Source organism: Natrix helvetica (genome assembly GCF_964273705.1).
Source record: "Natrix helvetica genome assembly, chromosome: Z".
In the NCBI taxonomy this organism is placed as follows: domain Eukaryota; kingdom Metazoa; phylum Chordata; class Lepidosauria; order Squamata; family Natricidae; genus Natrix; species Natrix helvetica.
This window is the reverse complement of record NC_138554.1, coordinates 101,745,121-101,761,028: the sequence shown is the minus strand read 5'-3', so window position 1 is coordinate 101,761,028 and position 15,908 is coordinate 101,745,121. Positions and strand designations below refer to the sequence as shown.

At 38.8% G+C, this 15,908-nt stretch overlaps 1 protein-coding gene across 1 annotated transcript in view; it reads left to right on the top strand.

Moving 5' to 3' along the window:
* The first annotated feature begins 384 nt into the window (after window positions 1-384).
* The window catches only part of DNAH11 (dynein axonemal heavy chain 11), a 190,316-nt gene continuing 174,792 nt past the window's right edge, over window positions 385-15,908 (top strand). Inside the window, exons 1-3 of the mRNA XM_081971445.1 lie at window positions 385-687; window positions 6,584-6,724; window positions 13,195-13,391. Coding sequence (XP_081827571.1) covers window positions 454-687; window positions 6,584-6,724; window positions 13,195-13,391 — 572 coding nt within the window. The 5' untranslated portion in view covers window positions 385-453. The remainder of the gene's footprint in view (window positions 688-6,583; window positions 6,725-13,194; window positions 13,392-15,908) is intronic.

The following is a 15,908-nucleotide window of genomic DNA, read 5'->3' as shown; positions in this document are numbered from 1 at the left end:
AGGACTGCATTGTGCATTTCGCCACTCTCCCTCAGAAGCTTAGCTGCATCCTCTCCCGACTTTATTTTTTTACAGCTGGTGTTTCCTTCTTCAAAAAAGTATGGCCCTAATTGGCTAAAGCTGTGATTTGTTTCCCTTCCGCCGCAACTGCGGGTGGCCTGTGTGTGACTTAGTTGGTCCCCAGGGCAACGGGACGCTGCTGTCGCTGCGGTAATGGAGGGCAACTGAGCGAAGCTCCTGCGCTGGTGTGGGAAAGAAGACTCGCGTGGGCGAGCGCGCTCAGCGGAGGCAGGTGAGCTGGACAGGAGAGAAAAAAAAAAACCCAAGGCGTAATTTAGCCATCAAAGCGTCGGGAAGAAATCCCAAGGATACGAGACGCAGAAGTGCCCCGACGATAAGCTTTGTTGTAAGGAGTTTCACTCGGCTCTCCCGCTTGTATTACTCCGGTTGGCGATGGAGGACGAGGAAGACGAGACAGTGCAGGAAAAAAGTTTCGCTGACGATGAGCGGGTGCAGTTCGTTGGTGTCCGCCTGGCCCATTTGTTAAGGGTCAAAGAAGAGAAATGGAGCAAGTTTCTGGAAGAGGAACAGAACCAAAAGCTCCTGACGGACTTTTTAGAGAGTAACAGCCCAGCTTTCTTGGCCTTCTACAACTCTGTGGCCGGAGGATTGGCTTTAGAGACAAAGGTAAAAGGAGGGAATATGGTTTCGTACATAGTTACTATTCTTAAAGGAGTTTTCTTCTGTTTGGGGGCTATTTCGGCATCCAGTCACGTGGATATAAAAAGGGTGAGGGAATAGGAAACTTAATAAGCAAGTGCATGAATCCACTTGCAGGGTCTATCTATTGAATAATGGGATACAATTTTCCTACAGTTAAAATGGCAATGATTTCTCCATATGAAAGACAAACTATCACTGGTGGAACTATGGACGCTTCTAGAGCTGTTGGTATGCTCTTGTCCACTTGTGGTCTTTCTTTCATAATACCAATAGGTAATAAGTAGCAGATTCTTTGGTGAGGATCCCCCTAAAAAGATTATCTCTTACTTGTTTGATGTATTTAACCTCAATCACTTGAACTGTACTGTAAATCAATCATATACAGTATTTTTATTTGGTTATTTTAATGTTGCAACTTCTTGATAGTAAAACAATCCCAACTTTCCCTATTATAGTACATTCAAGCATCCATATTATAGTACATTTAGTCCCATCAACCTTCTCAAAATTCTCCACAGTTAAACAAAAAGTTCATATCCAATTTTTTTTTTTGGGGGGGGGGGAATTCTGTAGAACTGCTTGCTACGGCTTTAATATAACACATAATTCAGGGCAAGATTTTAAACAATTTGTTTAGGTTTGAATTGGCATCAGATTACATTGATTATATATAAAATCAGAGTTGCACAAAATTCAAAGAAATGTGGAATGGGATCACTTTGATTTTTGCTCTATGAATGATTAATTCCAATCAATAAAATTACTAATCCAGTTTGTGTTTTACATTTAAGTTTTTTATTCCAAAAATCAGTTCCAAAAAGTTTTATTCCAAAAATCAGTTCCACCCACTTCTGCATATTCTGTAAGCATTTATACTAGAAGTTGTGGGTCATTAGAAAGTTCTTACTTTCCATTGTTAGTTTAGTTAGTTTACAGGGCAAAAATACTTAAATAATTAAAATGAAAAATATTTCAGTTTGGCCTGCAAAGAGATAGAAGGTATTGCTAGATTCTTGCAGCTGTATTGTGACAAAAAGAATGATGGACAGATATTCTTTAAGTTATGATTAAATGTCATGTTAAAACAAAGCCAAGAAAATTTCTGGTTACCCCATAACCATTTTAGTTACCCTTGTTTAGTTCAACTTTGAAATTTAAAATTCCTTGATTTTTCCTGGATTCTGACTAGCAAATCTTTCTCTTCCTTAGAACAGACAATTTCCATCCATTTTCCCACTTCCTCCTTTTAGGGAAGGTGGTGGAAAAAGTGGTTGTATTGCAACTCCAGAGCATCCTGAATGAAATACATTATTTGGACCCCTTTTAGTCAGATTTCAATCCAGATACAGCATTGGTCACGCTTGTGGAATAATTTCTGGCAAAAGCAGGAATGCGGATAATGAATGCATCCTTGCTTTCCATGACTTCTTGACAGCTTTTGGGGCCATTGACCACGGTATCCTTTTGGATGGCAGAGTATTATACTGGTCACATAGTATTTCATGGCCACTCCCTAGTGGGATGCCACAGGTCTCAGTATTCTCTTTGCTCTTTTTTAACATCTACATGAAACCACTGGGTGAGATCACCCAACACTATGGAATGCAGTATCATCACTTTGTAGATGTCACTTAGGCTTATCTCTCCAACCTTGGTGATCCAAGTGACACTATGGCTGTCCTTTCACAGTGCCTAGAGGCTGCAAGGATCCAAATGGGGGTCAATAGGATTCAGCTGAACCCTGGTAAAGCACAGCAACTGGGAGTGTAGGAATCCAGTTGTTTATTACCTTAAGTTCGGGATGGGTTGCACTACCCCAGAGAGAAGTAGTGTGCAATCTATGGGTTCTCCTAGACTCCTGGTCAAAAAGCAATATTCTCTGCATGGGGCTACCTTAGAAGAACATGCATAAGTTCAGCTGATGCAATTAGTGGCATGGATAGCTCTGAATGCCCCTAGCATGATGCATATAATACCACATTTGCATGAACTGCATTGGTTATCAGTTATCTAGGTCCAATTCAAGGTGTTGGTAATTGGCATGCATATATGTATGCATGCATGTGTGTGTGTGTGTGTGTATGTGTATATATGTGTGAGTGTGTTTGTGTGTGTGTGTGTATGTATTTAAACCTCTTTAAACTGTCAGCCAGCAGGCTGGATGAGTCACATGCTGGCCATACCCATGTCAAAGTTTTCAGGTTGGGAGGGGGAGTAGAAACGTCTAACTTCTTAGCATCAGAGCATGTTAATAATAATATAAGAAATATTAATGTTCTGATGCTCATTTTGAAAAATCCTTTGTTACGGAGCACTTAGTAGCAAAGAGGAACATACATGCCAAATTTCAAGTTTGTAAGCTTTACAGTTCTGGAGATTTAGTGATTCCTGCGTGAGTGTTTTCACAGACAGACAGACAGACAGACAGACAGACAGACAGACAGAGAGAGATATAGAGATAGAGATAGAGGCAGAGATAGATAGATAGATATATGGGACCCCATCCATTAAAACAAATCAGCCTGCGGGGTTGAGGAGATGAGCCTTTTCTACTGTGGCCCCTGCATTCTGCCATCAGAGATCTGTTCCCATCTGCTGACCTTTGGAGGAGTCCAAAATTTAGTTTTTCTGGTTGGCTTGAGATACTGATAGGGATGTGCCTTGATAGAGATGTAGTAAGACCACCTCAGCCCTGAGTGTGCAGTCTCCTTGATCTTAGTTCATATGTAACTTTAAAAAAATTAATTGTTTTTTTTTTAATTTATCATTTCTTATTGTTTATAAACTTTCCAGAACAACCATGGTGAAATGGGTGGTGTGTAAATTTAATAAATAGATAGATAAATAAGTAATAGGCATATGTCTTGTTTCCCCTGAATGATTGATTTTAAATTTCAATTCATTTTTTTTTCCATTTAGGAAAATTGGCAGGGTTTTAAGGGATAAAGTAAATGATGGCTTTCGGGAAGCAGGTGGAACACTCTTGATGTGTATACCTTTTAGAGGCAAAAGTGATCATGAGTAAGATCTGTAAAGCATCAAGCAGCCCTTTATACATTATGATATTGCAGGAAATATAAGCCCTGCACACCTTTCTGTGCATAATATATATGGCATATTGTATAGCATAGAGTAAGGGTTCCCAACCCCCGTGCTGCGGCCCATTCAGAACCAGCTGTGGTTTTTATAAAGAATCAACAGAACTGGATCAGATATTAAGAGGGGCAGATGAAAAACTAATTTAAAAACCCTTACCTATGAAGCCTTAAAATGGAAGAAGAGCAAGTAAAGGAAACAATGATAGTATGGGCCAAAAAATTGGCTATACTATAGAGTTAGATAAATGGCAGAAATTGTGGGATAAGAATTACAAATTAACAATGTCAACTGCATGTAAGAAAACTTATATAAAAAGTTTTATACATGGCATTTTTCACCAGCAGGATTGGCAAAATGTTTAAGTATATGTCTACTTAAGTGAAATGTAATTAGATACCAGGTTTGTGCTATCCCATGTGGTGGGCATGCCAGAAGGCAAAAAGATATTGGGAAAAAATACACACATGATTGGAAGAAAAATAGTAACACCTAGACTTAAAGCCAGAAATATTTTTGTTGGATATTATACCAGAAAAATATAATAAAGGGAATACATATTTAATCTTACATGTGTTATCTGCAGCTAGAACTGTTTTTGCACAACAATGGAAAAATGAAGAGATCACTACAGATGAAAATGTTATAAAAATATTAGAATGTACAGAAATGGATAGACTAACATTCAAAATTAAGGTGAAGAAAGAAACGGAATATTTTTAACATGGGATTTGTTTTATCAATGGCTAATTAGCAGAAACAGAAGTTAGAAACTTAAACACATACAGAAATGATTACTGTAACTAAATTGAAGATTTATTAAAATGGATTAGTAAATATTATTATTTTGTGATTATCATTAATGTTATATTATTACTAATGTTTATCATTAATGTTATGAATATTACTATTATTTATTATTAATACTATTACTCAAAAACAATTGTACTCAGACAACACACTATCCATATAGCCATTAAAGTTTTATGTTTAATATATATATATATATAAAGAACCAGGCTGTGGAAGCGATGGGCAAGCATGCATGTGCAGCTCTGTGTATGCACTTGTACCCAACAGCACCCATTTTGTAAGCCCTACACCAGTCTCCCAAAATCCAAAATGTATGGGACCAAAATCTTTGGATTTTTTAAGAGCTAAAGGAGTTTAAGGCATCTTCCACCACCACCCCTTGTAATGAAATGTTTGGATGACCTTCAGGGACAAGGAAAAGAAATGCTGCCTAGAAAACCGATAACAATGGCAGTAGCCTACAGTGGCTTAAAAAGTAGAGGAAAAAACCTTAGGAAGGCATGTCCTAATGCAGTGATGGCTAACCTTTTTTGGCTCCCGTGCCAAAAGCGGGGGGAACGTAGGGGTGTCATGTGTGGGCGTGCCACACCCACAATGCTATGCGCGTGACCCAGCTCACAAGCATGTGCAACCAGCACTTTTCCCCGCTTTTGGCACTTTTTTTGACCTCTCCTGGCCCCAGACGATTTCTAGGAGCCTGGGGGGGGGAAACAGGCCCCCTGACCCTCCCAGAAGCCTTCTGTAGGCTTCAAGAACTTCTCTAAAGTCTCCGCAGGGCGAAAAACAGTCCTACGAGGAACCCAAAGATTTGGGAATGGTGACTTCCGGTTTGTCCGTAGGGCCGATTTTCAACCTCTGGCACCTTCAGGAGGCTTCCTTGAAGGCTCCGGAGGGCGAAAAACGAACCTATGAGCAAACCGGAAGTCTGTTCCTGAACTTCCAGTTTTCCCATAGGGCCAGTTTTTTGCACTCTGAAAAATGGCCTCAAAAGAAGGCCAAAGTCACCTGTCAGCACACGCCCTAACAAATGGCTCTGTGTGCCACCTGGGGTATGTGTGCCATAGTTTGCCATCACGATCCTAATGGGTCAAGCAGTGTAAAGTGGTGGTGGGAAGTTTGTACCCCCAAGATTCTGTTAAATAATTCTGCTAATTCTATAATAAAGTAGAATTAATTCATCTAGTTGGGTTTCCTATCTGGTTACTTGAGAGGACTGATATCAATCTTTCAAGCCTGAAAGTACGTGGGCCTTTCCTAAGTTTCTTTCTCTGACTGTTAAGCCACTGTGGGTTCTCCCTCTCTTATCTGATTGTTTCCTAGGCAGCAACTCTTCCCCTCATTCTTAAAGATCATTCAGACATTTTATTACCTTGATTTCAGTGAATAAGATCTACAGCACTTGGACCTACTATGAATAGAGCAATAAATCAGCCATTGTCTGCAAAAGGTTTCCCACCTCCAACCTATCAAAATATAAAATTCTACAGTGTCTCATGTAGTATGAGTCTTTTTCTTTCTAGAGTTAAATCTAAATAGTTGCAGGGTATTGGCCAGAGCTATAATGTAAAGCAACAGCTCCACAGTGGGATAAATCATTGGTTTTTTATTATTATTACTATTATTATTATTATTATTATTATTATTATTATTATTATTATTATTATTATTATTATTATTATTATTGCATCAACAGAATTGTATCACAGCGGCCAGTTGTTTCGCCGGATTTGGCATTAATTACTAGTCGGGCCCCACCCAGGGGCCTAGAACGTCGTAACGTATTTTCATAATATACGTGCAGATTCAAGCAGTGCAGCTTTTTGCATTTGACTGATTATTATTGTTATTGTTAGTGGTATTGTTAGTGTTTATTATTATTATTATTATTATTATTATTATTATTATTATTATTATTATTATTATTATTATTATTATTATCTTTCTGATTTAGATACCAAGTGTTATGAAGCATAAACTTGTATTGGTTATGAAGACTGCAAATTGCATTGGAACAGAAAACTACAAGGAAGACCTCAGATTCTCAGAACTGTCTGGAATACCCTTGGAGCATGTAATGGTATTCTTAGAGAAGGTACTGTTTGTTTGTTTGTTTTGTTTTGTTTACATATAGCATTTACAGATCATGTTTTCTGTAGACGCTCAAGTCAGTACTTGTAAAGATCTCCCTTAATTTTAGTCTGTGAAATAGATTGTTGGGAGTCGAAATTTGGTGAAACATCAAGCAGTGAATTTCAGTATTTAGCAAGGACTGGAATCTAGATTCCCTATTTTAACATTATTTCAAAGGAATAATACTCTGTATATTCAGTACTAGACAAATAACTTTATTTAAATAACTTTAAAATAATTTTTGAATACAAAGGAACTTTTAAAAGAACATAATTGTATTGCAAACTAGGGCATACAAACTTTTGCCAGACCAATTCTCGAATATAGCTTGTCTGCCTGGAATCCACACTGTATATCGGACATTAATACAATTGAACAAGTCCAGAGGTATTTCACGAGAAGAGTACTCCTCTCCTCTGGTCGCAATAGAATATCTTATTCCACCAGGCTTGAAATTTTGGGCTTGGACAACCTAGAACTGGGATGAGAACCTATGACACACGTGCCACAGGTGGTACGTGGAGCCATTTGTCAGGGATGTGAGACGTTGCACTGGCCAGCTGACTTTGGCCTTCTTGTGAGGCCATTTTTCGCCTTCCGGAGGCTTCAGCAAAAACCAGCCCTATGGGCAAACCGGAAGTTCGGGAACGTATTTCTGGTTTGCTTGTGAGGCCGGTTTCAGCCCTATGGAGTGTTCAGGAGTCTTCAGGAGGCTTCCCTGAAGGCTCCGGAGGGCAAAAAACGGCCCTATGGAAAAAACGGAAGTCACTTCCAGTTTGGTTATAGGGTAGTTTTTTGCTCTCCGGAGCCTTCTGGGAAGCCTCCTGAAGACCCCAGAGGACTAAAACCAGCCCTAGGAGAAAACTGGAAGTCTGTTCTCAAACTTCCGGTTTGCCTATAGGGCTGGTTTTTCACTCTCTGGAGGCTTCAGGCAAGCTCCTGAAGCCTCTGAGGGCCTCTGGGGGGGCAGGGGGAGGCTGTTTTCGACCTCCCCATGCTCCTATAAAGCCTCTGGAGCCTGGGGAGGGCGAAAAAAGCATGCCAAAAATGAGGGGGAGCACTGGTCGTGAATGCATACGTGCTAGAGTCATGTGTATAGCATTATGGGTGTGGCACGCCTGTGCACGACCTCTCTGCACTCCCCTGCTTTTGGTACATGAGCCAAAAAGGTTCGCCATCACTGACCTAGAACTATGCCACCTACAGTCTAATCTAAGCATAGTAGAAAAAAATGTCTGCTACAATATCCTACCTGTCAATAACTACTTCAGCTTCAACTGCAATAATACACAAGCAAACAATAGATACAAACTCAAGTTAAACCACTCCAAACTCAATTGCAGAAAATATGAGTTCAGCAACAGAGAAGTCAATGCCTGGAGTGCACTACCTGACTCTGTTGTTACATCCTCAAACCCCCAGTTTAACCTTAAAATGTTTACTGTGTACCTCACCCCATTCCTAAGAGTTCTGTAAGGGAACATGCATAAATGCACCAGCGTGCTTATTGTCCCTGTCCTACTGTCCCCATTTATTCATACCCATTTCCTGTGTTCATGTCCATGTTTATACTTATGCCCAGTGACGTGCTGTCAGGTGAGGCAAGTGAGGCACAGCCTCACCACTCTCATCATGAAAAAAAAAAGTAAAAGGAAAAAACTGAGCTAGTTGCTGCCTCACCATGGATGACTCTGCTTAACCTCACTGGTGCTCTCCCTCCCCAAGTGTAGTGACTTCCTCCCCAGGCCTCCATTCATTTCTCTCTCTCACACACACAGCTGGATAAAACTATATAAAAATCTAGCCCAGCTTCACTGATTACAAGTTTGAAAAGGCAACCTGGCTCCACCTGCAATCAAACTACACTTGGGGAGGGAGAGCACAAGCGAGCACTGAGGAGACCACAGGAGGAGGCAGGAAGCCAGGCAAAGAGCCATGCTGTAGTACACACACTTCCCCCCAGCCTCTTTTTTTTGGAAGGCTTGGCTCGGCTCCCCTCCGGCTTCTCTACCTCTCCTCTCACCCCAGCATGCCAGCAGGAGGTGGTGGGTGGGCTTTATTGTGTTCCAGGCATTTTCCACCCAGACAGCAGGCTGAATTTGCAATGGTGGAGGTGTTTGGGAAAGGCAGCAGGGGAATGGGGGGGGGGGATGGCAGAGGAGCTGCTTTCAAGCCACTGGAAAAGATATCCAATCCAACTTTTGTGTGTGTGGGGGTTTGTTTGAGAGTGAGTGAGAGAGGGAAGGGGTAGGAGAGATAGTCCAACCCAACTTCTGTGTGTGTGTGTGTGTGTGTGTGTGTGTGTTTGAGAGAGGGGGAGGAAGGGAGAGAGGGAGGAAGGAGGGGAAGGAGAAGAAAAAGAAAAAGAAAGAAGGAGCAAAGGAGAAAAACAAATGCTGTCGCTTTAAATTGGAACTGAGCATGCCTGGCTGTGGAATTCTGGGAGTTGAAGTCCACAAGTCTAAAAATATTTGAAACCCAGCACTGTGTCAGTGCCTCACCAGTCATAAACCTCACTGCACGTCACTGCTTATGCCTGTTATCTCGTACATCAGTGGTAGGTTCCTACCGATTCGGACCGGTTTGGCTGAACCGGTAGTAGCTTGGCAGCCTGGGTTGCTGGAACCGGCAGAGATCCAGGCCTGCTATGTCCCCAAACCGGTTCTCCTGATAGCGCTGTAGGTGCCGCCATTTTGTTTTTTGCTTCTGCGCATGCACAGAACAATTTTAATTGTATTGTGTATGTGTGCGCGGCAGGCCCCTGAGCGAACCAGCTGTAGTCTCTGCCAGAAACTACCCCTGTCGTACATGTTTGGCAAACTAAATAAATAAATAAAATAAATAAATAATCACTTTGCAATATGTTATCTTTACATCTGTTTTAGTAGAAAAGTTGTCAAAAAGATGCTTCTTTTTAGAGAAAACTAGATTTCTATCTTCTGAATGTTCTCATTTTAAAAAAATGAGGACTATGGAAACTTGTTTAGCAACATTATAAAGACAACATTTATATTGAAAGAAATTATGGTGGATTTAAAAAAAATATTTTGTAGTCTATAGACCACTGAGAGACATGATGGTGAGATCAGCAAGAACAATCTTGTAATATTTTTCAGACAGTGTTCTAGAGAATGTTTGAAATTTCAAATGCAATCTTGTCCCAAATGTGTTTTTTCAAGAGACAATTGGACTTTCTGGTTTTTCTTTGAAAACTGTTTGCTTCTCATCCAAGAAGTTTCTTCAGCTCTGACTGGGTGGTGGGGAGTGCCAGGATTTACACTCCTTGTAGACATGTGATCATTTTCATTCTTTTAGCAAGTCATTAAAGTTTATCTGTGTTGCCAGGTCACCCGAGTAGTGCAAATGGGTGTGGAGCCTTCTTGGAACTGTTGAAAAGACTGTGTTGTAGACTGCAAATAGATGATGTTATATTCCTCCCCCTCTGTTGAAAGAGGGCTGTTCAATTTTGACATAAATGGCCTCTTTGACCCCTCTTTCAAACCAGCAGTCCTCTCTGTCCAAAATGTAGACTTTGCTGTCTTCAAAAGAGTGGCCTTTATCTTTTAAATGCAGATGGACTGATGAATCTAGTCCTGTTGGATTTGTTCTTCTATGTTGTGTCATGCTTTTATGAAGTAGTTTTGTTTCTCTAATGTACAGATCTGCATATGGCTTATTGCATTGTACTGCATATACTGCATTGCTCAGTTTGTGTGGGTGTTTCATTCTTGGGGTTGACACGCTTCTGCCTTAGTGTAGGTGAAGTGTAGCGTAGTGTAGTGAAGTGTGCACGTATGTTGTGTTGACTAAAGATTCTCAGTCTTCATAGCTTTTCTGATATTCCTGCAATGTACAGAATTACAACGTTGCTTCATTTACTGTTCTCTTCGTGCAGACAATGTGCAGTAAAAAGTGCAGTTTATAAATGCTGAAAAAAGTAAGATAGGGAGTTAATAAATGTTTAGTCATGGAAAGTTAGATAGCTTAGTGCTAGTTATGGTCTCCCAGTGCAGCCTACTATTCTTACAAGGATGATGGAGGAAAATGGAAGAATGCTATGTGCATGGCTTTGAACTTCTGCAGGAAATAAATAAATGTTTATATCCTACAGGTTCATAGGTCAATAGGAAATATAAGCAGCAAATGAAAGAAGTATTGGATTATAGTATAGTGTTGTGACTAGATAATATGCTTTGAAAGTATTGATGGATTGTATTTTAAGGATAAAATACATATTCACATAATTAATAAATGCAAGACTAATAAAAATTTACCTATTTAGCTATCTAATACAACATTAATTTTGTATACTAATTAGAGCCAGGAATTCCCCTCCAAAAAAGCATTTTCTTCATGGTTTACCTATTCTGTTGTCTTAAGAACTACATAAAGATCCTTTAGCTGGGCAGTCTGTTGTGTACCAGACTATTTTTATTTATTTTTTCTTAATTGACATAATATTTCAAAAATAAGATCAGGCAAGACATTGAGCTAATAATATGAAGTGTATTGTTTGCAAGCACAGTGTGTGCAGGATGGCACCCATCTCATAATGCCTGAGATTTCTGATCTTACTGTTGAGTGCTCATTTAGTCTTACCTTATTTCTAAATTGCATGTTTATTTAAAGTACAATTTGTTCTCAAGCTGACGTAAGTTTGCATTTATCACTATGGAATATATATTGCAACAAACAAACTTTTGGAATGTTATAGTTACAGATCATAGTCCAACTGGAACTGTTTGATTGGTATATGACACAAAGATCAAACATTTCACAATATCAAAAGTGGTTGATCAAATATTTTTAATATTTCTGATTATCATTGAAGAACAATCTTGTGTTAGAGACCAAAAAATTAAAAATTGAAAGTCTTGCAAAATGAATGAGACAGATCTTCATTTCATAATCAGTTAAGTATAAAATGTTTATTATTAAAAACATAATTCAGTTTGTAGTAGTATTGGGCTTAATATTTACAGTTCTTAGAATATATTTGGTATTCAAAGTAATTGAACACATTTTTTTTTGACAGACTAGGTATCAGAATCAAACACCAAAACCAATATAAGGAAGTTGTTGAATTAACTGGAAAGATAATTTAGAACCTACTGCTTCATAAACTCATTCAAATTTTATTTAAAATTGAGATTTCGCTATGTAGTAAATAAAGATTAATAGCTGTTCACATAATTAATTTGAATCTTGGGTTGCCTTCCATAGATTGAAGGGACTCCAATGTCATGAAATTTGCATAGCAAAGAAAATACAGATTATTCCTCTAGTTTGAATCCTAATTGTACAGTATGGAATTCAATTCAAGAGATTATTTCCTGAATCGAATAAGGAACAGATAATGTTTCTCTATTTTCTCCTGGGAATCCACTCTCATGTAACTCTAGAGATAATCTCCATGTCATGCATTTACAGAATGACATGAAAATTGGAAAATAATGTTAGTAAGAGTGAATCAAACTTAATCCTTTTCTGAGCTAAGCCACTCTCTAAATCATTTTTAAGTCAGATAGAAAATTCACAACAGTTCCCTTTTTACTCTGTTTTCCCAATCAGTGTTGCTGTTTTAAGGTGATAGATGGCAATTGTTGAGGTAATTATTTTACGTAATAGTAGAAGTGATAAAAGCTCGTATTTTGTCTGAATCCATACTTATTAGTGAGATCAAATGGAAGCTGAATATAATGGGTCTCTCTTCATATGTACTCTAAAGATATGGTATACCATGTAATGGATCTGCATCACAGGTGGGTAGTGGAATTCAGGCCTGGGTCGCAGAACCAGCAGCGACCCAGGCCTGCCATGTTCCTGAACCAGTTCCCTCTCCACCGCTGGGGCAGCACCATTTTGGTTTTTTAGTGACTGCGCATGAACAGTTCACTGTAAATTGTTCTGTGCATGCCCGAAGAACAATTTACATTGAGCAGTGCACACATGCACAGCGCGTGTCTGGTTCACGGGTTGCAAATTGGTAGTAAAACCAGCAGGAACTGCCTCCCTGATCTGAATATGGTTTTGTGTTGACCATAAGAACACTGATTGTTGTTAAATGATTGTACAGCATAGTAAGTAATAGTTTAGTATTTGCAAACCTGTATTGAGTTTCCATCTTGAAATACTTTGAAGCTATAAGCTATTATCAGTGTATGTCTGTATATAAGAATAAAAACAGAATACAAATGAGCACATTTAAGCCCTTTTAGTGTAAAGTTATAAAATGCATAATGCAATGATATCCCTTTTTAAATAGTCTTCCTGTGAATTATCAATGCATGTTTCATTTTAAAAGTTAATATAATTTTTTGAGTGTGCTTATGAAAGAATATCTAGTTTATGTGGAATATAACATGACTTCAAAAAGAAGGTAAGTTTTAAGGATTCTTTACATCACTGACATCTTGTTCTTTCTGCTACCAGGTTGTAGTTCCTGTTCTTTCCACTAAGAAAAATAATGGATCTTGGCCACATGTTATTTCCCATGATATGGAGCGGCATATAGAGATAATTAAAAATAAGACCTATGTTATGAATGGAATTGTGTCTGGGAAAATTCTTCTTCCTCTTCCAACAATTGCAACAAAGACTGATTTGCAGGATATGCGCATTGAAAATAAGTAAGGAGTTTATATATATACATGTAATGGAATGTGTGAATGTCTTTGGGAATGTGGAGAAAAGATCAGGACACCTCCAATAGCTTAATAGAGAGACTTGGGAAGGACCTGGTCTAATGGATCAAGCAGTTAAAGTGTAAGCAGGAAATTTGTGCATTTAAAATTATATTACAAGAAAGTAGAAATAATTCATCTAAAACAGAATCATAGGTTGGAAGGGACCTTGGAGATCCTCTAGTCCAGTGATGGTGAACCTTTCCAGCACCAAGTGCCAGAAAGGAAGTTTGCACGCTCGTCAGAGATGCAACCTGGAAGAGGAGCAGCCTAAGAGGCATGTGTGTACCGGAAAATGGAAGAGAAGCTCTTCTGGTTTCTGGCACTGCTGCACGCACAAAGGCCAGCTGATCGTCATGCATGCTTGTGCAGCAGAAGCCTGGAAGAGGAATGGGCAACATGTGTGCCAGGTGACATGGCTTGGCCTGCCACATCTGGCATGTGCCATAGGTTCGCCATCACGGATCTAGTCCAGCCCCCTGTTCAAGATAGGAATCTTAATTGACTTCCAATAGTTTGGTCTGCTTTTGAAAGCCTCAATGCATCCATTACTCCAGGAGGTAAGCTATTACCTAATTGTTATGATTGTCAGAAAATTTCCCCTTACTTCTAAATTGGATCTCTTTTTAACTAGCTTCCGCCCATTACATCTCATCTGGTGCCTTAGATAATGTCCTTATAATCCTTCTATTTGATAGACATTCTGTCCATCCATCCATCCATCCATCCATCCATCCATCCATCCATCCATCTATCTATCTAGGGTTAAGCTGCCAGTCAGCGTTATTAGTGTAGTATAAGACAAAAGGATATTTACATGATTCCTTGGAGAAGAGAGATTCTGTCAATCACTACTTCCATGGCCTTCTCAGTACATAGACACTAGGATGGGCAACAGAATCTTTTCTTTTTCCATTCACTTATTGCAAGGAACAGTTTTGGATTAATTATGTGGTATAGGGAAACAAGATGAATTTAGATTCTGGGAATTACGTACTGGCCCCAAGGGTTTCAGGATGTTTTCTCTTGTTCTTTAAGGACAGAGTTCTGGGAATATTTAGGCAGTATCTGGCAGCCTAGGAGGAATCCAGTATATAGACCTCCCTCTCCACTAGCTGAGTGATATTTTTGCAGCCTTTAAGCACTTTCCTCATAACTAAATTCTGTACAGGTTGACTTTTTTTTAAGGCTATGCTTAAACCTAGCATTATAATTTTTTTAATTAAAATTTTTAATAAGTTTTACAATTATTACCCCCCTCTTCCCCCATCCCTACCCCTCTTCCCTCCCCACGACCTCCCAGAGCAAAATACAGGGTATAAACATTTAACAACCATATGCTAACATAAGCTAACTAATTTTAACATGTTACTATGCTTGTGCTTTAACTCCCCCTTTATTAAACTAGCTTTAAATAAATTGTAGCATTCCTTATGCCTTCATTCATAAGCTAACTGAAATTTTTTAGTCCGGTATTTGTTTTGAATATAATCAATCCATCTTCTCCAGTCCAGCTTGTACTTCTCATCTGAATGGTCCTTCAGATGTGCTGAGATTTTGGCCATCTCGGCTAAGTTTACTACTTTTAACGTCCATTCTTGGATAGTGGGCAACTCCTCCTTCTTCCAATATTGCGCCACCAACAATCTTGCTGCCATCGTTAGTTTCAAAATCAAATTAGTCGCTTTAACAGTACAATCTGAAACTATACCTAACAAAAACAACTGGGGCATGAACTTTATCCTCTTTTTCAAAATATTTTAATAACCCACTATATTTTTATACAAAATGCTTTAACTTTTTTACAAGTCCACCAAATATGGTAATACGTGGCACCAACACAGTCACATCTCCAACATTTGGATTGTAGGTTCGGATACATACAGGCTAGCCTTTTTGGATCTAAATGCCATCTGTACAACATCTTGTAAAAATTCTCTCTCAAGTTCTGAGCTTGTGTAAATTTTACATTTCTTACCCGAATTTCTTCCCATGTTTCCATCATTATTGGTTCTTCAAAATTTTGTGCCCATTTTATCATACAATCTTTAACTAATTCTGTTTCTGAGTCTATTTCTATCAATACATTATACAACCTCTTTAGGTGCATTTGACCCTGGTCCCTAATTTGTTTTATCAAATTATCCTCATTTTGGATAATACCAGATTTCTGGTCTTTTTTCCATCTAGCCTGTAACTGACCATACTGAAACCAGGTTTGAATTACCCTTTCGTCTCTTAATACATTCAAAGATTTTAACTGTGGTACACCTCTATCCATACTGCATGTGTAGTAACATCTTGTTTTTGTTCTATACATGTTCTCTATAGCGTGTCTGGGCACCCAAGGTACCCAGGTATCTTGTCATTTAACCTATATTGATATTTTTTCCAGACACGCAATAAAGCATTCCTTAAAATATGACTTTTAAAAATCTTGTCGGCCTTCTTGTCATATATTAG